Source organism: Mytilus trossulus, chromosome 12, assembly GCF_036588685.1.
Source record: "Mytilus trossulus isolate FHL-02 chromosome 12, PNRI_Mtr1.1.1.hap1, whole genome shotgun sequence".
Taxonomy (NCBI): domain Eukaryota; kingdom Metazoa; phylum Mollusca; class Bivalvia; order Mytilida; family Mytilidae; genus Mytilus; species Mytilus trossulus.
In genome coordinates, this window is record NC_086384.1 from 17535794 (window position 1) to 17557162 (window position 21369).

Here is a 21369-nt window from a genome sequence, read left to right on the forward strand (position 1 = left end):
CATTGTTTAGCACTTTTGATTCCTTTATTTATCCCTTATCAATATATACTTGTGTTTTGAAAAGTTGTTATGAAACTAAGCAGCGAACTACCGGAAATGATTTACCTTTTTTTCACTTTCAGTGTTGACATTGTTTTTATCTATCTTTACCTAAGGAGCTAAATTCAAATTCAAATGCATAAGGATTCAATGAGATCTAGTTATTTACTTGCAAGTGAATAATTTATCATCAATGTTTCTGAGCTTATTTTAATAATTTTGAGTCATACCGGCTGCTCAAAGAAAATAGATATTTCACTATTTAACTTTTATTAATGATTGAAAAAAACAATCATACTGCATATTTTTTATATATCTCGTATCTAGTGCCCCTGTTATATAAAAAAATGAGGAAGGCACCCAAAGTACCTGACCAAGATGCGCAATACACTTTATTATAATGTTTTAGGGACTGATAGAGACAGGATTCCATGAATTTTACAGAGTAAACGAGACAATTGAAGACGACTTTAGTTTCTATAAAAAACAGACTGAAGGCATGTATTAAACAAATAGCTATTAAACGTCTTAAGTGCATTGTTTTTTTTTTAAATTTTTTAAACCAGAATGGTAGTTCAACATGTTCAAGTTCTAATAAGCATCGTTATGCACATGCAGTACGCTCTCCAAGAAATATAAGTAAAATGTGTTTCAAACATCTACGTACATATCTTTATTTTAAAATGAATACAAAGTAAACAATAAATGGTTGAAATGTAACATGTGTAACGACAATCATCCCTCCGATAACGCTGGCAATATAAAATTACAGTTCTCAAGTGAAATATAAAACACACATTTTCACTTCAGGGGCAAATTTCAAATTCGTATATCTTTGTACCTTATTTCACACCGAATCATGTTCACGTAAGCAGCATTAATTACTTCAAAAGTTAAAAAATGCAAAAAAAAAAAAATCAGCTCTCAGGCTATCAAAAGGCTGATAATGGGTCTGATATGAAAAATGCCATGTTATACTTTATATATAGTGTAATATTTGTAGCTAATGAGATACCGTATATTTCATACAATAAATACATTTACATGGATTGCATCCAAGTTTATTAGGACAGATAATGTGTTCTTTTCAATTATCAAATCATTAAAACTAAGATCGCATTTTTTGTTTATTTACACATCTATGCAAATATATGGTTCCATAGTCAACCAAGTCTTTGCATATCCTTTATGAAAAAATGCAGACAAATTTTTTTTATTCTTATTTCTTCTATGTTTTTTTCCTAATTGAGTGTACCAACATTTCACCCATTTTGACAGTGTTGACCAACCTGTTTAGTCTATTCATGTTCCCGACAAAAGTTTCAATTCTGTATTTGTTTCGTAGATCTGTCCATACTTACTATGTATTCAAATCAAATTAATTGTGAGTATATATTGATTCATAACAAAAATATGTTTAAACTGGCCTCAAAACGATCCATAATTCTGTAATGTGGTGTACACAAGTTGCATGCACTCTTAAATTCACGTCCGAAAATACGTTTGTCAGATAATTTGATTTAATTTTTCAAGTACAAAAATGCTTACTATCATTTTCTGGATAAGTGGATGCTTATAACAAATTATATTTACACATTTAAAAAAACAACTTTTTTGTGGACGTTGCATGTCTGTGTTCTGTAGACTTTACCTTATCTAGTGAATATTTTATCGGTTGACATATACTGTGATCGTTTTGATTATATTTAAATTTAATAACTTTAATGTAAGTTGAAAGAAATGTATAATGTCGTGTAAGAATTTTGCTACTATTATTGCTCCTTGTTTTGCCAAAGTGTGCAATTTGGGTATTGTGAAGTAATAATTATTATTATATTGATGTCTTTTTTATTTACTCTTTATTAACAGTTGTTGTTTTATAGATGCAGTCGGAAAGGAAGTTTTGCCGGTTATTGTGTCTTTAAGAGAAAATGGACAAATAAAACAAGAAGTTTTAAAGAAAGCAACAGAATTACAAATACCTATTATTCACTTTATGGTAAGCTATAATTGTATGATAACTTGACATTACATTCAATTAAAATTGTTATTTTGTATGTTTATCGTATCTATTGATTAATTCATCATTTTATTCAACTATGTTATTAGTATTTAAAACCACAAATATAAAGGTAAAGTATGCATATGTGAAAAAGAAATATATATAATAATGAAACAAAAAATTATCTTACCATATCAACTTAACGACGAAGTTTGGTCTTGAACGATATCAAAGTATGTTCCGATCTGTTTGTCTGAGGTGCACCTCAAATGAAATTGAAAACAAATTGATGTACAAATCATCTCAAACTAATAGAAACTGCATTTATTATAATGTCATCAGTTCTGAATTATAGCAAGTAATACACAAGGTTTACTCTTTAATAGTTTTCCTTCTCAATGTTGAGTTGTATGCATATGCATACCGTGTTTATGTTCTTCTTCGCTATACTCATACGAACATACAAATTGTCTAAATAATACATAAATAAAACAAAAAGCAGTTTGGGATGAGAAATTGTACTAATCAGTTTAATAATAAAGTGTGACAAATCTGGTCATGGATGTAAATCGTGGTCTCTGGATCTCCGAAAAATGGTAGGAAATCTACAAATAAAAAAAAATGTTAAATAAGAAAAAGAGATAGCTGCATTGAATTATATATGTGTCGATCTGATCAGACATGTTTTCGGATACATATGTGTGAAAACCGAATTATTGATTAAAGCGTATGCGAATATTTATACGCCAAATTAAGAAGTGAGTATGTCTTCCATCTACCGTGAACTTTCAAAAGCCTGTTGAGAACATAATTACTAGCAGCTGCTGTAGCACCACCGCTCCTTAAACTATGTACTAAGCCAAATAAAGAAAAATTTAGGCCTATTTCAGAAAGCGCATTCAAAATAATTTCCTTCGTTCGAGTGTAAGATGGAGGCATATTCTTGCAGGCTAGTTTATGCTTATCAATAGATTTGAAGTATGACATAGCTCTAAAGATGTATTAGTCTCTTCCAACAGGCAAACTTGCAACGTGAAAAAGAATTCTGTAGCATAGAAACTGGAAAAAGATATGTATCAGTTCTAGATATCAAAATAGTGTTACCCTGTCGATATCTATCATTCTTACTATTTTGAATGTTTATTTGTATATGAAAATCGTTGAACGCTTAAACAGACGATCGCATGTGTGCCAACTCATCGTATCTTAGAAACCCGGAAAACCATAATAACATCATAGCGCAGATTCCCACACCTGGCAAATTGTCCTTTTTTGTCGAATTCTGCAATAATATTCTTCAAAATCGTAGGGACGATGGGTTCTTTCCTTTTCATTGATTCAAATTACAATCGTATACCACCTTCTAATACCATGTCTAGTAATTTGTAATCAAATATACTGTTACATAAATTCAGATCATGTTACCACTAAATTGAATAGTACGCTGCGTTTAAAACGGCGGTGGAAACTCTAGATTGAATAAAATAGTTAAGATAAATAGCAACCGTACAAACAGTTTCAGGCAAAAACGGTAGATTGTACTTTAGGCACCAGTATGTGAATCTGTTTAAATATCCATTATATTTCTTTAAAGTACTTTCACTTTTTGAAGCAGTTACTACTGAATATAAAGAAACTGTTCGAGCTTTCGAGTCAGGATTAGAAAAATGCTTTAGGGATTCCCAATGTGAATGTTTGAATCTAAACCGAAAAATATAAATTTAAATGAAATTAACTTGATATTAAAGATCATATATTGAATCATGATACGTAAAAGAATGTATTCAAAATACAACAATGTACTCTCAATTTTGATTTACAGGTATACTAACAGACTAAACGTGTTAATATTAAACTAAATGGTATTTTGAGAGTACCAAAAAGGGATTATATTCTTTGTCCAATTCAACAATACATGCATGGTAAAGTAAATTGACAACCGAACGGGACATGAATCATGCGTGCTAGAATCCCAAGCGGGACTTATCTCTGTCGAATCGAAACGACCAAAATAAAACAGAATAATGCTCAAACGAGATTTTAGTGTATTCGTGCTAGATGCCCAATCCGGACTTATCTCTTCAAAATGAAACAATACAATGCCCGAACGGGACTTATCTTTTCATTACAGAACAAATAGGGAATTCTAATTATGCTCAACAAGTGCAAGTCGCACTTTTTTTTCTATTTGAATGCTGTTCCAAAACGGGATTTGTTCGCAAACTACTAGTATATCACCGACAAAAACGTTAAGTTAATGGAAAATGGATGAAAATTATGTTTTTTCCAAACCTTGACAAAAAAATCCAGATGGTTTAACATACTCTTCAAAATTCTTTACAAAAGATTTGTATTGGATGTTCGATAATGACCACAAGTCCATTTCGAAACAACGATAGTATCTTTTCGTTTACAAATTAACCTATGATTTTATGATCTACCTGCAAGATGAACAGGAGGAACTAACCAATAGTTATAAGTATTCCACGAAAATCCAAAAGCATCAACACCACTTATATCTGTACACCAATACACCGAAAAGAAAACAGGTAATTTGTGATTGTTATAGTCGGCAAAAACATCACAATCGAACGGACCCCTTAGAAAATTAAAATACTTGAAATACACACCATTCAAGTACCAGTCATTAAAGTCAAACAGTTTACTCTAAAAATATGCAATGGTGTTAAGCTCCTGGGGAACCAATTCTACTTCAAGGGATATGCAATTGCGAATACACAGATTAATTTTTTTAACGCGATTTCTTGTTATTCTGATCTCTTGCTCCCAAGCCTGCACAATTTTAACTTCATTTTGATTGATTGTAGAAATTTTCAACGAATGAGTTTGAAAGTCGGGCAATAAGGAAAATAGGGTAATAAATACTGCTAAAGTTCTCTGAATGTAGATTTTCATCGCCTCATCTGGAGTCCACATTTTATGTACAATTTAAATTGACGTTTGAACAGCAAACCCCGCACAAGCGAAGCCGCTTGCATCAGTAAAGACAATTTTCTCTTGCAGAAATGAAAGGGGAAAGAGAGATTTCCTGGGAAGTGATGTGCAATTTGTCTTCCAAAGGATCAAGGTTTGCTTCGTCGGATAACTGAATATGAATATCCAAATAATCGATAGCGGCGATAAGAATGAGCATGATCTTCGACATTATTCTGCAAATGTTGCCAAAACTGGGAATAAAAGAAATAATCTTGCCAGTAACTCGTGCTAAGTGTATAACAGTAATATTTATTGATATTGCTAAAAATATCGTCTATATTAGCTTTGAAGGGCTCAATCTTATCTTCAGATATATCCAAATTAAAAGTGTCCAAATGCCATAGGACCTCAAGCCAAATTAAAACTTGTTTGGGTTCCCAAAAACTTTTTTATGATTCAGGAAAAAACATGCTTAACGAACCTAGAAAGCTTCACAAAATCCCCCAACCGTCATCTAAATAATTATATGATCATACGACAACCTTAAGATCTCCAGTGCTTAACTAGTGTCCTCAAAACTTTAGAGGACACGAGACCAGCTGTAGATTAATCAAACGGTAAACATCTCAAAACGAATTACCGAGTGCCGGTGGGAAAAACACACCAAAACCAAAACCTCGGGATAATTTTCTTGTATATTAATATGATGATAACTACACTTTGATTCAAATTTTATCAGAAATACTGGACTTATTAACGTGCCTCAAGTCCAAAATCAATCTCTTTGTACATGCGTCGTTAACTGACACCAATAACGGATTGACGATAAAAGGAATGTGATCTTTCACCACGAGAATCTCACCTGTTGACAATAATTGTATAATTGACGACTCAATGAAAGATGTGTGTTTTATAGCTGAACTGTTGTTCTTTTAAAAAGCCGACGGAGTCAATTTGTAAAAAGGTATCAGGTATCCAAATTCGACAACATTAAAAACAAAAGTATTAGCATTTAAATTTTATTTTCCAAAAGTCTAAATTTCTCCGTAAATTATCTAACTCTAAATGAGCTGGCTGAGGAGCACTTAAATTAAAAATCTTGGTCGTGACTAATAAAAGGAGATAAAGTGTACTTAACTTTTTCATCACTTTGCTCATGAAGAACCACTGGTCTTGTCTGGTTAAAAATTACGTCTCCTTGGGCAATGATAGACCAAGTGACCCTCGCCATTGCAGTAATAAAACCTGTGTGTTGGTGGTAAACTGGCGAATTAATCATTCTCATTGTAGATACCGGTACGAGGTTATTTGCGGGTTTGTCATCCTTGTGCAGCCGGGTATTTGTAGTTTCTAGATACTTCATTTGTAGATGCTGATGAAGTTTTACCAAAAGGCTCATCATGAGGGTCTTGGGGACTCTCTGGTTCTGGCATATAAGGAGAAGGACAGGTCCTTACTTTGTCACGTCTCTTAGCTTTAGCCCGGTAAGCGGCTTGTCTCAACGTTGTTTCGCCGTCAGTCCCCAATGTTATAGGGTCGGCTATATAATCGTCCACTACATCCCACTCGTACTTGACGGCTATGCGAAGAAGCGTATTTCTTTTCTTTAGGCATTTATGCTCTCTTCTAGATACTGAATGACTAATGCTTGAAAGTCTTTCTCAATTAGTTTAAGGGTCTTTTCAAATTCTATGAAACGATCTCCGTTTACACTATTTTTTTTTTCATTACCATCGTACCTGAATTAAGGGGTCTGTTAAACCAGAGGTACACTTTCAGCTTCTTAAGAACCAATTCTTGATCTCTTTGAATAGCTCTTTTTTTGTGCTTTATCAATGTCAAATCAAGGCTCTGGGTAAAGAGTGATAAGCATTCTCAGGTGAATATCGAGTAGATCCTTCACGTTCTTCACTGCGTTCAATTCGTATGAGCGATTCCGGTTCAGTATCACTCATATTACCGAGGACAGTGTCGATCTGATCAGTAAAAATTTCTCGACAAGAGAAAAGATGCACAATCTGAATATATGTGTGAAAATCGAATTACTGATTTAAACGTAAAAATATATTTAAACGCCAAAAGAAATGAATATATGTTGTTGACTGTTTTATGTGCTTATTAATGTTATTAATTCATAATCGTATTATCATAACATTTAAGATATACAATAAATTTTGAAGTAACATTGTATGTACATGTACTATAAAGTGCCCGTATAAAAGACACGTGAACGTAGCCGTAACATATAAATATATGAGGTTAAACGAAACAAATGAGATGCCGTTAACTGATGCGTTAATAAAGAACAATATTTGAATACGATTTAAGATACGCTGTAACTTAACGGAGATAGTGACTTGTCTTTTAGTTAAGTGATGCTTTGTAAAAATCCTACCGGATTTTTTTTCACGATTCTGTAAGAATGTCTTTAAAAATGATAACAAAAAAGAAGCAACAAAAAAGTCTGTAGTCTCTGATTTGTTTTCTGTTTAAGGTGTATATTTTGTTTTAATTTGAAAGTTTCATCTATATTTTTCTAGAACGAAAACCAGACAAACACTCAGGATTCCTGTGTTTTGTGGGCTACGAACAGCGACAAAGATGAAGCAGAAATCATACAATACAAAACAGTAGCACTTACTGAAATGCCTTGGCGGATACAAAAATTGGAAGAGAAATACACACAAGGTTCTTCGTTGCCAGATGGAATTGCATTCATTTCGGAGATCAATGGTGACCTTGATGATCTTATTTACAATATGATATTAGGAGGTATAATCAAACAAAACTTCGGCAAAAATATGTCATTCATGTAATCAGTCGTTTCATACTTCAGTTATTTATTCAATAGATCATATTAAAAAGTTTTTTTCGCAATTTTGTAATAAATAAAAGCTCTATACCTATTTCTAAGTATCATTTTGTCAAACGAAATGTTTAAAGGAACACATCTATTGGTACAAAAACGAAACACGAATCTTTGTCAAGCATTTTATGTCGCGGTATATGTTTCCTAACATCTATGCTATCAAATTTGTCTAGAACTGAAGACCTGTTTAATTAAAACGCGGATGTTTAAACGTATGCCCTGTCTAGATTTTCCTGGTCAATATACAATTTATATCATGTTAAACTATTGAATTTTATAAATGGGTAGGGCGAAACACATTGTGTTTAAACAAAAAAACTAGAAACATCTCACAAATAAAAATACCATTTTGTGTCCCACATTTTCATTATCTGTTTCAATATCACCTCAGAAAAAAAAGTTAAATGATACACTATGTTAGAATCAATAAATATTCAGTACAAACTGTCTCGCTCTCTTTCTCTCTCTCTCTCTCTCTCTCTCTCTCTCTCTCTCTCTCTCTCTCTCTCTCTCTCTCTCTCTCTCTCTCTCTCTCTCTATCTCTCTCTCTCTCTGCTTTGATACTAATATGAGACAATTGATATCGTTCTAATCGAAAATAGCTCAAATAGTATTTTTTTAATTAAAGAAGCCCCTCTGTCAGGCATGACTCTGATTACTATTCATGTTTTTTTATTTTTATTTTGATCATCTGATGTTGGTATGTGTGTCGCATTTATGTGAACGTACATCACGGTGACGGTTTATTTGTTTTTTTCCATTGTCTGTGCTTTTTTCTTCTATTTCGTTTTTTTTTTAAAGTTGAATACAGTTATGTATCATGTATTTTATCTTATTTTTATAGTGTGTTTAGAGAAGGAATCCTTATCGATAACAGGAAGATATGTAAGTTATATTTCTTGTTGTAAAGGCGTATGTGTAAATAAATTTCAAATATTAAAACCTTATGATGTTATTATTGTGGCTAGCCATAAATATAAACAAAGTCATTGTTTATCTTTTCAAACACTTTTATTTTAGGTTTACTAATGGATTGTTTAATTATTTTGAATTGATGTTTCACATGTTAACATCATTCTATTATTATTAAAATATACTTCGGAAAAAAAAAGGACAACAATCACAAACATAGTGTTTATGGTTTCTTGTATTCGTGAAAGAAACAAAAGTTAATAGACTTACGATTGTCTACAAACAAAACTCTAGACAGAAAATTAGATTTTGTTTACAATAGTGGTTGGATTTTCATCTATGAAGTGATATTAAATTCAAGATATCTAGAAATAGTGAAAGTCCCAATACGATTCTGTTTAAAACAGCAACTGAAACGTCTCTATTTTCACACTGCTAATTCATTAGAAATTATATTCTTAGCATTTATCAAGATCAAAGTTCTGCCTCGCCATGGTACACTATTGTGCTTTTCACAACAAACATACAGATTGTGAAGCGCAAACTTTTACTTATAAAAGCATCATGTCCTACATGTATCTCAGTGTATACACATTTAAGTTGTTCACCTTGAGGCTCAACAGTATTTAATTTTCGACTGAAATCGATGTACTTATTACAAATATTAACAGAAACTCTTAAAAAAAGTTGTTCAGATGTTGTTTCGACTGTAACTGTTAAAGACAATAGTTGTGCACATGCTGTCTGTCGGAAAATTATTTCATAAGTTGTGATTCTATTTTTTTGTTTGGATTTCATTTATATAGTCTATTTAGTCGTTGTACGTTGTGCAAAGAAGGATTGTGCTTGTCTATATACACATGTGCTAAGGTTCTTTTCAACTGTTACTAGCTATAGTTATTTAACTACTTATATTTTTTTAATTTATTTTGTAAAACATCACTGGCATTTTAGGACACGTACCATACTGCAATATCGATGTACTTATTACAAAAGGGTGATTGGTCTATTTCTAAGTCGGATATGACACGGCCTTTTTGTCAGAACGCTCTTGACAATATCTACGGAGAGGTGAGATTTAATTTTTGGAAAAACATAAAACTATCAAAGAGTTTTATTATATCTGTTTACAGAAAACATTTAAATGTTGCTTAATCCTCACGTTTATCTGAAACATCAAAACAAGGAAAGACACACTACAAAATATCAATTGAAATGTAACATGTTTAATACATGTGAAAACATTTTGATAACGTAGATATCATAAAAACAAGAACCTACATTTATAGAACTTCAAGCTCTTGGAAATTAACAAAAGCAAATCCGTCTCCTTTTGTATAATTTATGAGCAGATTGGTATTTCTAGCAACTGTTTGAAGAGAAGTATTGAATTAACCATTTAATTATTAGAGAATTAAAGAAATATATCCTTCATGAAATATATTACGTTGACCAACACCGGTAAGCGCTTGTATTCCAATTTAACAAAAACATAAAATGGAACAAATAATAGTAAATGTAACGTTAATCTAAGATAGCCTTATAAAAACTGGCGAAGTATTGCATTCCAATCTTCAAAAGGTTAATTGGAGGTCATTAATTTTCAGAATTCACACTACCACCAAAGCAGAATATTTCATTGCAAGAAAAAATCAAAATAATAAAAAATCAATTTGAGGAACGTAATGTGCAACTGCCCAATATATATTGCAGCTTGTAGTATATGATTTTAACAAATTAACAAATACTTTAATTCGTCCGTTATTATTTGTTTTCTTGGAATCATTTTCAAGGATCATTTAACCTTAACTAAGTTTGAAACCTATCTAAACGTCTGATGATTTTAATGTGACATATGTTGACCTGCACATGGCATCAAAGGTACGATGAAAGTAAGAATTAACAAATCATCTATTTTTTAGGTGTTTAATGAAAAGTATTTGAAGACTGTATGGAATAACCAGACATCCTTTTCCAAAATTGATTACCCACTTCCAGAATATCGAGGTAAACTAACTAATGCAGGTATTAAACCTTGTTAGTCTTGTATTATTTTAATTTTAGTTTCTTGTGTACAATTTGGAAATTAGTATGGCGTTCATTATCACTGAATTAGTATATATCTGTTTAGGGGCCAGCTGAAGGACGCCTCCGGGTGCGGGAATTTCTCGCTACATTGAAGACCTGTTGGTGACCTTCTGCTGTTGTTTTTTCATTTGGTCGGGTTGTTGTCTCTTTGACACATTCCCCATTTCCATTCTCAATGTTATGTAGTAAGCATTGCATCATTTCATAAATAACAATATTTACATATTTATATATATATTAAGCAAATAATACAAATGTTTATATAGTATTTCAAGCTTCAGTTTACCCCCTGGATGAAAATGTAAGGGAATATATCGGTAACAAAAGGTTTACCAATAAAACATATCCGCAATAAAAAAAAAGTTCTTATAAATATTGCATTAGAAGACCACAATAATTCAACAATTTTAAGTATGTTGGTACCTCTGTTTATTTGTTAAGGGCACATGAGTCGCGATAAATTCACACAGTGTTATAAAATTGTAACAAATTCTGATTAAAACGTTTTTTTTTTTTATACCTTTTTTATATTCTTCACTTAGATGGAATTTAAATAACAGTTTGATTTGACTGTTTTCTCTGTCCAGAAATTTGTATTTTCACTGAAATTCTTTGCCATATTCATGTGTGTCTAATTGTTATTTTTGATACAAATACAAATCTTCGTGCGAACGAATCAATAAGTGATATTCGTTAAGAATCTCGAAAGTTGATTCTTATATAAATTTTTAAACCATAAATAAAATTATGTTAACATGTAAAGAAAAAGTTATGAAAACTGATTCATTTTGTAAAATAACAGTAGACATGGTAGATGTATCAATAATCATAGATTCGTAAAACAAATTACTTTTTTTTAAAAGTATTCTATTGTTGTAAATATGCCTTAATTAAGAACAGAAACAATACACTCTGTTATTGAAATGTAAGACTAGATGTATTGTTTTCTTTTCATTTGAATGTGTTCATTGTTTATCTAAACGAACATTGTATATAATACAGTTCAAAACAGCCAGGAATCCGACAATACAGAACAAACAGTGAATAAGTCAAATGGAAAAGGTAACATTAATCATTAAAATATATATCAATCAGTATAATTATAGATTCCACTCTAATAATGTAAAAAAAAAAGTTTTTATTTAAATTACCTTGAGTCATGGGATGTGTAACTTAAATTACTATTCTACAAATCTGAAAGAGTTGTAAAAGTACATGACTCGATTGTCATATGCAATTAAACATGTTCATGTATACATAAACATGTATATGACAATCGTAAATATGCTAAACACAAAGTTAAATGTGGTGGATTTAATTCCCTGTGTATTGTTTTTCGAAGATTATAAAACCATGCACATATTCAGTAACTTACTAATTACTAAGCTGCCTGTCTGTTTCAGATATCTAAGTAGGCCTTTAACTCTAACAAAATTGCCAATTTAAGAAAAAAATGTATTATCACTGTTTCAACGGAAAGAGACCCGATCAATCTTAATTGAGTTAATCATTCAATTTATGGTTTTTAATTCTTGTTCAAATATATATATCGGAGTTGAGTATGACATTCATTAGTTTTGAACTAGTACCAACGATTCCGGATCCGGATGCAGAATTTTTTCGCAGTTTTAAAGAATCATTTTTGGCTGTCGTCTGTGTTCTGTTTGTCTGTTTTGTTGTTCCCCTCCCTGATTTTTACATTTCATCGATCTGTAGTCAAACTCTATATCAAGTTCCATGAATCATTCTAAGTTTTGGTCACCCGTCTGCAAGAAAGGAACTACCACGATCTGTCACAATTGTTTACTACTGTTGTCATCCGACTTTATTGAATACCGTTGGCTGTTTGCTTTAGTTGCTCCCTATTTTGAATATGGGAAATAAGAGATAACCTTCATTTTGTTTTATATATAATGTAGGAATGTAATGTCGTGGGTAATTAAGTATGCATGATATTAAAGTTGATCATAAAAGAAAACATTAGATAAACATACTTATTTTGATCACCATTGTCCTTCCTGGCAAGTCTTTGTATGTGTTGATATTTCAAAACAACCTTAGAATAGGTTAAAAAGCATATTGTCAAGCCTAGTACACGAATATGGTCTTGAAATTAATGTTTCAATGCATTTTTTTCCGTAGAAACAGACACATTGCTAGCAAACAGACAAATCGTTGGTAAGATTTTCATCAATTGGTTAAATGCTCATAATAACCATATAGGTGTCCGTATATTTTCAACCAACATTTGCAATTTTCACAGCTTTCTAAATATTTGACATTTAGTTTAACTTCATAGAAACAAGATTATCCTACATTGTACAGTGTAACCTTTCTACATGACAATTTTCAACCTATTTTCGAAACATTTAAAGAACAATCTGACCTTGGCATCACAGGTACAATGTACTACCAAAATATATCTTGGTTTTCTGGAAATTTTAATAAGTCTACTTTGGAGCGCATTAGTTCAAATGTTTAATACAAAGTCATAGAAAAGTATTTTCACGCACAAAAAGGTCTAAATATATTTCATTTTCATCAAAAGTTTCTTATCTGCAAATTCTATGGTAAGTTGAAGTAAACAAGGACATCAAATGCAAAACCACCTGTTTGTGTCATACTAATATTTCATGTACTAGGAGTAATCGGTGGTCCGACACCTTAAACTATTTTCCTTAGATTTTGGCACTTATTACATATATATGTTAATTGACTGCTATTGTTTAAAATTGTAAGATATTGTATTTCATGTATATGTACCAAGTTGTACTTTAAAAATAAAAATATCTATCTATCTATCTATAGGAATATGTTAGGTTACCAAACATAAACAGATGCGATTACTACTTCATCCTTTTAACTATGGTACTCTCTAGTCCATTCAAATACTTCATAACAACATTTTAAACAGGGGTTACATTAAAATATTTGTATGAGGTTGTTAAGAAAATAAACTAAATACTGTTTAATTTTTGTTTGATAGTAAATTCATAAAGGAAGTGCGACAGTGAATTGAAACAAAACTCAATTCTAATTAAGAAAATGGCATATAAACACATCTTCAGGAGCCTAAATTTTAACTATTTGAAAGCTAACTTTCGCAACTTGAAGAATTTATCGTTTATCAGTTTTACGTATGCCAAAGATGTTTGGAACATTGTTGAATTTGACAAATCATAATTTACTACCTACCTTTATAGATTCAAGATTATTTTTAATTGAGATGGGTCTCTTCATATTCACACCTTCACACCAAAGGTACCACATTTTTGAAATACTAAGGCTTTTCTACAAAAGGAATAGATAACATTTATAAGGTGTATTTGGCAAAGCTTTTTGGAATTTTGAACCTCAATGCTCTTCATTTTTGTGCTTTATAAGGCCTTTTTCTTTTCTTTTTTTTTCTTAGTATTATAATTGAGAGTTTGTTTTTATTTTGTTTTTGGTTTTATGAATCAAAATTTGATTTATAGACTACTAGTATGTGATTCCAGATTTTTAGCTCACCTGGCCCAGAGGGCCAAGTGAGCTTTTCTCATCACTTTGCGTCCGGCGTCCGGCGTCCGGCGTCGTCCGGCGTTAGCTTTTACAAAAATCTTCTCCTCTGAAACTACTGGGCCGAATCAAAAATAAACTTGGCCACAATCATCATTGGGGTATCTAGTTTTAAAAATGTGTGGCGTGACCCGGTCAACCAACCAAGATGGCCACAACGGCTAAAAATAGAACATAGGGGTAAAATGCAGTTTTTGGCTTATAACTCAAAAACCAAAGCATTTTGAGGAAATCTGACATGTGATAAAAATGTTTATCAGGTCAAGATCTATCTGCCCTGAAATTTTCAGTTGAATCAGTCAACCCGTTGTTGGGTTGCTGCCCCTGAATTGGTAATTTTGAGGAAATTTTGCTGTTTTTGGTTATTATCTTGAATATTATTACAGATAGAGATAAACTGTAAACATTTATAATGTTCAGCAAAGTTAGATTTACAAATAAGTCAACATGACCAAAATCAACAGTTGACCCCTTTAGGAGATATTGCCCTTTATAGTCAATTTCTCACTATTTTTCATAAATCTAAGTAATCTTTTACAAAATATCCACTGAAACTACTAGGCCACAATCATCTTTGGGGTATTTAGAATAAAATGTGTCTGATGACCCGGCCATTCAACCAAGATGGCCGCCACGGCTAAAAATAGAACATAAGGGTAAAATGTAGCTTTTGGCTCATAACTATGAAACCAAAGCATTTAGAGCAAATCTGACAAGAAGTTAAATTGTTAATTAAGTCAATATCTATCTGATGAATTGGACAACTGGTTGTTGGGTTGCTGCCCTCCAATTGGTAATTTGTAAAGAAATTTTGCCGTTTTTGGTTATCTTGAATACTATCATAGATAGCGATAAACTGTCAACAGCAATAATGTTCAGCAAAGTAAGATCTACAAATAAGTCAACATGACCTAAATGGTCAATTGACCCCTTAAGGAGTTATTGCCCTTTATAGTCAATTTTTAACAATTTTCATTAATTTGGTAAATTTATGTAAATTTTTACCAAATATAGATCTCTGTTACTAATGGGCAAAGTTCATTATAGATATAATTGTAAGAAGCAAAATCGTTCAGTAAAGTAAGAACTTCAAACACATCACCATCACCAAAATACAATTTTGTGATGAATCCATTTGTGTCCTTTGTTTAATATGCATATAGACCAAGGTGAGCGACACAGGCTCTTTAGAGGCTCTATTTTTTTAAACTTGAAGTAAGTGTCACCTGGATTAAGTCATATTAATTGTCTTTCATTTTGCAAAGGTTTTTTAATGCTCAGAATTTATTGGTGCCGTTATATGAATTATATGCATTAACTTCTTTGAATTCGTTGAAAAAGTGTTGTATGGTTTTTTGTGGCGATTGTACCGACGGGCAGTAAATTTAATGAATTTAGAATAAACTTGCTCTCTTATGTGTTTCTTCATTTAGAGTATAATATATTAAATGACACAAACATTTCATGTCTATTGCAGAAACCAAAGTCAAACTAACAAATTGGGAATCTGAATGTTATGGTCTTATATTTTTTGCTTTGCTGCAAAAACAATATTGGGAGGGAGCACTTCAACTCTTAGAAAATGGATATGTAAGTAATGAATTACATTTAAAGATGTGTTAATTTTTTCAATTTAGGTTGTTTCTTCAGTATAGAATAATCGAACATTGTTCCATGAAGTGAATGACGAACCAGATTTATTTCATGTCAATTATGCTGATGTTGAGCACAACACACAAATTAATGTTTTGTATCTTAGAGAGTTGTTTTAATTACGTTTATATCTACTGATATAGTATTAAACCAAATAATGCTTTGACAAAATTATTTTTGGACTTCAACCGGTCCGGCAATACTAACTTACTAGTTTTAATAAATGGGAACACTCAGTCATGCATGCTGTACTGTTTTTAGCTCACCTGACCCGAAAGTGCAAAGTGAGGTTCACATCACTTGGCTTCTGTCGTATGTCGTCGTCATCCGTTAACTTTTAGAAGAATCTTCTCTTCTGAACTACGAGGCCAAATGAAACAAAGCTTGACCTGAATCATTCTTAATGTATTTAGTTAAAATAATCCGATTATTCCTCTTTAATTCAAACATGGTGGCTTAAAGCTGCAAAACTAAAGTATTTAGAGCAAGTATGACAGGCATCAACATGTTTATCAGAACAAGATATATCGTCTCTGTAATTTTGAAACGCATCAGACAACCCGGTGTTTGGTTGCTGCCCCCAAATTGGTATTTTTATGAAAATTTTGCAGTCCTTGGGTACAATCTTGAATTTTAAAATAGATAGAGAAACACTGTTCAAAGCAAAATTGTTCACCAAAGTAAGATTTAAAAAAATCAGTTCCATGACCAAAATGGTCGTTTGACGCCACAGAGAGTTATTGCCCTTTAAAGTCAACTGTTCACACCTTTTTATAAATTGTAAAAGAGGGACAAAAGAAACCAAAGGGACAGTCAAACTCATAAATCTAAAACAAACTGACAAAGCCATGGATAAAAATGAAAAAGACAAACAGACAAGCAATAGTACACATGACACAACATAGAAAACTAAAGAATAAACAACATGTAAGTTTTTCCAAAAATTTTCTACTCTAAAACTACTTGGCCAAATTGAACCAAACTTGACATAAATCATCTTTAGGGTTTCTAGTTTAAAAATATATCTATGACCCCACCCATCAACCAAGATAGCCGCCACGGATAAAGATAGAACACGGGGTGCCTGCAGTTTTGGGCGGTTTATCTCTGAAACTAGAGCATTTAAAGCAAACCTGACCTGAATGATAATGTTTATCAGTTAAAGACATATCTGCCCTGAAATTTTCTGACGCATAAGACAACCTGCTGATGAGATTCGGTTATATATTATGTAATTCTATAGAAATTTTACTAATTTGGAATAGTATCTTGGAAATCATAATGAACTGTAAACAACATAATTGTTCCGCAATTTAAGATCTACAAAAAGTCAATATGACTGACCAAAATTGCCAATTGAACTTTTGGGTGTTATTGTCCTTCATAGTTAATTTTGGACAATTTTGGACAATTTTATTAATCTTTTAGAAATTAAAGTCTCCTCCTCTGAAACTACTGAAACACATTTAACCAAACTTGACCACAATATACATCATCAAGGTATCTAGTTAAAAATTGTTACAGATAACCATGCCTACCAACCAACAGGGCTGACATAGCTAAAAGTAGAACATAGGGGTAAAAAGCAAGCTTTGTCTTTTATTTCTTTAACCGTTGTAAAGAGAGGAAGTCTGAAAGCAAAAGCAAATATGTTCAGAATAATGAGTGTCCATATATGCGTTAGTTCCCAAAAGACCAAGGTGAGCGACACAGGCTCTTGATAGCATCAAGTTTATTTCATTTTGTTAATTAATTTATGGATTCCCTGAATGATGTCGATTATAATAAGACAATTACGATAAATTCAAAATTGAAGCGAAGTTAAGATTGTCGTGTTATGGTTATTCCTATTTATCCCCTGTGAGATAAGAGCTACACATTCAAATAAATATATGTCTTGCTTTATCATTAAGGAGCCACTAGAAAAAAGTGTGTTCAATTCCTATAATCTACATCCAAACATATGTTGTTGTTTGGCTCTATTTACTGTCAAATTCACAGTAGGCATGTCGTAACTGAGGTGTGAGCTGCGATGATGACATGATGAAATTTACAAATATGATAGAAATGGAAAAAAAATAGAAAATCAAACAACACATACCACAAAAATCCATTTTAAGGCGATATTATTCGAAAGAATTGCGTATACGTAACGGAAACGTTCAGCTTGAAAGTTTGTATTCGAAGGACGGTATGTAATGACATGTGGTTAATGCGCCAAGAACATTTGTGAAATGTTGCGGACTTTTATTGTATTGTCATTTTATACATTGTTTAACCTTTGTGTCTTAGGTTGTATTGTTATGCATTATAATAGGAACACCGGTTCCCTGGTTTCTTGTCAATTTGAAAACAACGAACTCGACATAGTGTTTGTAAATAAGTGACGATACACTTGGATTTACGTGGGATATAATTAGTAACAACCATCCCTATGCACATCTATGAATCTGCGCTATGTACAGATACATGTATATCGAGAATTTTATCACGCTGTTGTTTACAAAAGGAAAGGAGCACGTAGAAACATAAATATTTGTGGATAATACATGTTGTACGAGAATATATCTCTACTTCAGAAAGGTTTACAATTCTATTTATTCAGATTGGCATAAATCATATCCTAGTCGGTTGTGTAATAGTAGAAGACGAAATCAACAAAGGGAAAACAGAAAAACTCTTAACAGAAAAACTGAAGCGTATTCAAAAGTAAGTCATATGTAGAAACATAATTTTAATACGACAATATGTAGAATCCATGCCCTTTACTCTAGGGTTTCAATGTACAACTGTACCAGCTATCAATGAACTATGTTATAAAAAGTGATGCACTTGATTTGTTTTGTACACAATCAATAGCTGTTTATTTAGAACACATTATCAATATTTACAGTACAGATTTGGACGTACATTTTAAAAACAACGTGTCATACCGTTTTCTTGAAACCTAAACATTGCAATACATCAGGAAAAAAATCGTTAACAAAATTCAAATAGCTTGGAGAAAAATCGTATGACTGGTGATTTTAATAATTACTACATTCGGTTAAACACTTTGTATGAGTATGAATATTACAAATATTAACGTAGTGTTAAATATGCTCTTACATTTGCCGTAATTGATAAATCAAACGTATCATGTGTATAGCCGTTTCATATTTTAACTAAATATGTTCAAAGAGCATTTACAGACAAAGCTGTCAGCATTACAAGCTACATCTATGAAGAGGATAAGAAAAAAAAGAACGAAATCAAAAAGAAAATAACAGACAGTCCGGAGAGAAAAGAAAACAACGAGAGGAAAAAGGCGGAACAACAGTTGGCTGACAATGTCAGTCATGCTGGAAGACTACTCTTAAATCATGGATATTTAAGGGATGCAATCAATACAGAAAACAATGCTTATCTTGAAAGTGAAACAGTTAAAAAAATCTTAAATAAGATACTTTATGGTACAGAAGAGGTACATCGACAATCGGTACGAATTTGTATTTTTATATATATTTTTAAATGCATAGCATTTATTACGAATAAGGAAGGGAAGTAACGAAACGATGAATTCGGCTTAAATTCCAGAAATTACAACGGTTAACTAACCAATTTGGGGGAAAATAAGGACAAACTTTAAATTTACGAAAAACATAACTTAAAAAGCATAACTCTACAAATATTTTCTAGTTCAATGAAGGAAAAAAAATCAAAATTATAGAATCAAGGCAAACCAATTAGTTACGTTCCAACTGAATAAGCCTGTTTAAATATCAGTGTTCCAGGTATTCGCTTGACGTTTTGAGAAATAGCTCAAAACGGTAATTTAAGTTTTCTTGTAAAACTTAACTCGTATGAATAGTATATAATTAACCATTTGATAACCGCAGTGGATAAGTACAGAAATTCTCTGAAAATTTGACAAAATTAATGTAGCAAAAAAATATATATTAGTTAGTTACATATTATATCAGTTTATTTGTCATTTGTCATAATCTCTTTTCAGGCCATGTGTTTTTTTGTACTGTCTGCAGTTCACATCATTGTGTTACCTTTATTAATGATAAATATGGAGTACAGCCTTTTACGTTGGTAAGGTCCTTTAGTTTAATAATTTTTAAACACATTAAAGTAACAGCGTGTTTATCAGATTTATCGTTCAAATTAATAAAATATACACAGATTTGTTTCTGTAAGTGAGATAACTTTTGACCAGATACCACAAGATAATGAATATTTAAAAGTCTTTAAGAGAATTTGTCATACTGGAAAGTGAGTGAACCTTTATTCACCAAAACGTGACAATAAGTAAAAACATTTGTTTTGTTTCTCCTTGAAATCTAATTGCAAGCATATGTTAGCTGGAGTAAGTGTTCCGAATACATCTGGAGTGTGAATTCAAAATCTCTATTTTGAGTGAATGGATAATATTGACAGTAGTAAGCATGTGATGTCAATATTCAGGCGGTTTCTAACATCCATGGAATTGACCTTACTGTAGAACCAAGATACAGATAGTTATATTGCACAAACCTTTCGAAATTCACGCACAAAGACTTCTAGGTAACAAGGAATTGAAAAGAACCCAGCACATGTTTTGAGACAAACAATAAACGGAACTTATAAAGTAATCAAGATTAGGGGGTTATGGTTTCGTTTACAAATTACAGTTAATAAAACGAAAAAAAATATAGTTTTCTTTTATTGCTATTTTTGAAATAATTCATAATGTGAAGAGTTTTATCGTGACCTACCGAATAAGACTATTTACCGGATTTTATATCACATAAGCAACACGACGGATGCCACATGTGAAGCAGGATCTGCTTACCCTTCCGGGGCACCTGAGATCACCCCCTATGTTTTGGTGGGGTTTGTGTTGTCTATTCTTTGGTTTTCTATGTTGTGTCATGTGTACTATTGTTTGTCTGTTTGTCTTTTTCATTTTTAGCCATGGCGTTGTCAGTTTGTTTTAGATTTATGAGCTTGACTGTCCCTTTGGTATCGTTCTTCCCTCTTTTATCAATATCATAGTTATAAGCATTACTTTTTCCAGAAAATATGACTATGAGACTACAAGAATCTTCTTATCGTCTTCAAAGTGATATTTATTGCATGTTATTTTATTATTGCATACTTTTCAAATATGTCTGAATGACTTCATATTATTTAATACACATAATTGTATTTCATTTATTTTGTTAATGATATATCATGCATATCCAGTTGGACAGTAATGACAAACAAACATTCTAAAAGAAATGGAATGCTAATCAGATTTGGTCACTGATTTGTATGTATTATTTCATGTTATAGTTTTGTG

The 21369-nt window shown here is 31.8% G+C and overlaps 1 protein-coding gene across 1 annotated transcript in view; it reads left to right on the forward strand.

Annotated features, from left to right (window-relative positions):
• Positions 1 to 898: 898 nt before the first annotated feature.
• The window catches only part of LOC134692272 (uncharacterized), a 43216-nt gene continuing 22745 nt past the window's right edge, over positions 899 to 21369 (forward strand). Inside the window, exons 1-10 of the mRNA XM_063552723.1 lie at positions 899 to 906; positions 1909 to 2038; positions 7519 to 7750; positions 8692 to 8732; positions 10682 to 10766; positions 11850 to 11909; positions 15883 to 15995; positions 18664 to 18767; positions 19239 to 19536; positions 20053 to 20138. Of these exons, the coding sequence (XP_063408793.1) occupies positions 899 to 906; positions 1909 to 2038; positions 7519 to 7750; positions 8692 to 8732; positions 10682 to 10766; positions 11850 to 11909; positions 15883 to 15995; positions 18664 to 18767; positions 19239 to 19536; positions 20053 to 20138 (1157 nt within the window). The remainder of the gene's footprint in view (positions 907 to 1908; positions 2039 to 7518; positions 7751 to 8691; positions 8733 to 10681; positions 10767 to 11849; positions 11910 to 15882; positions 15996 to 18663; positions 18768 to 19238; positions 19537 to 20052; positions 20139 to 21369) is intronic.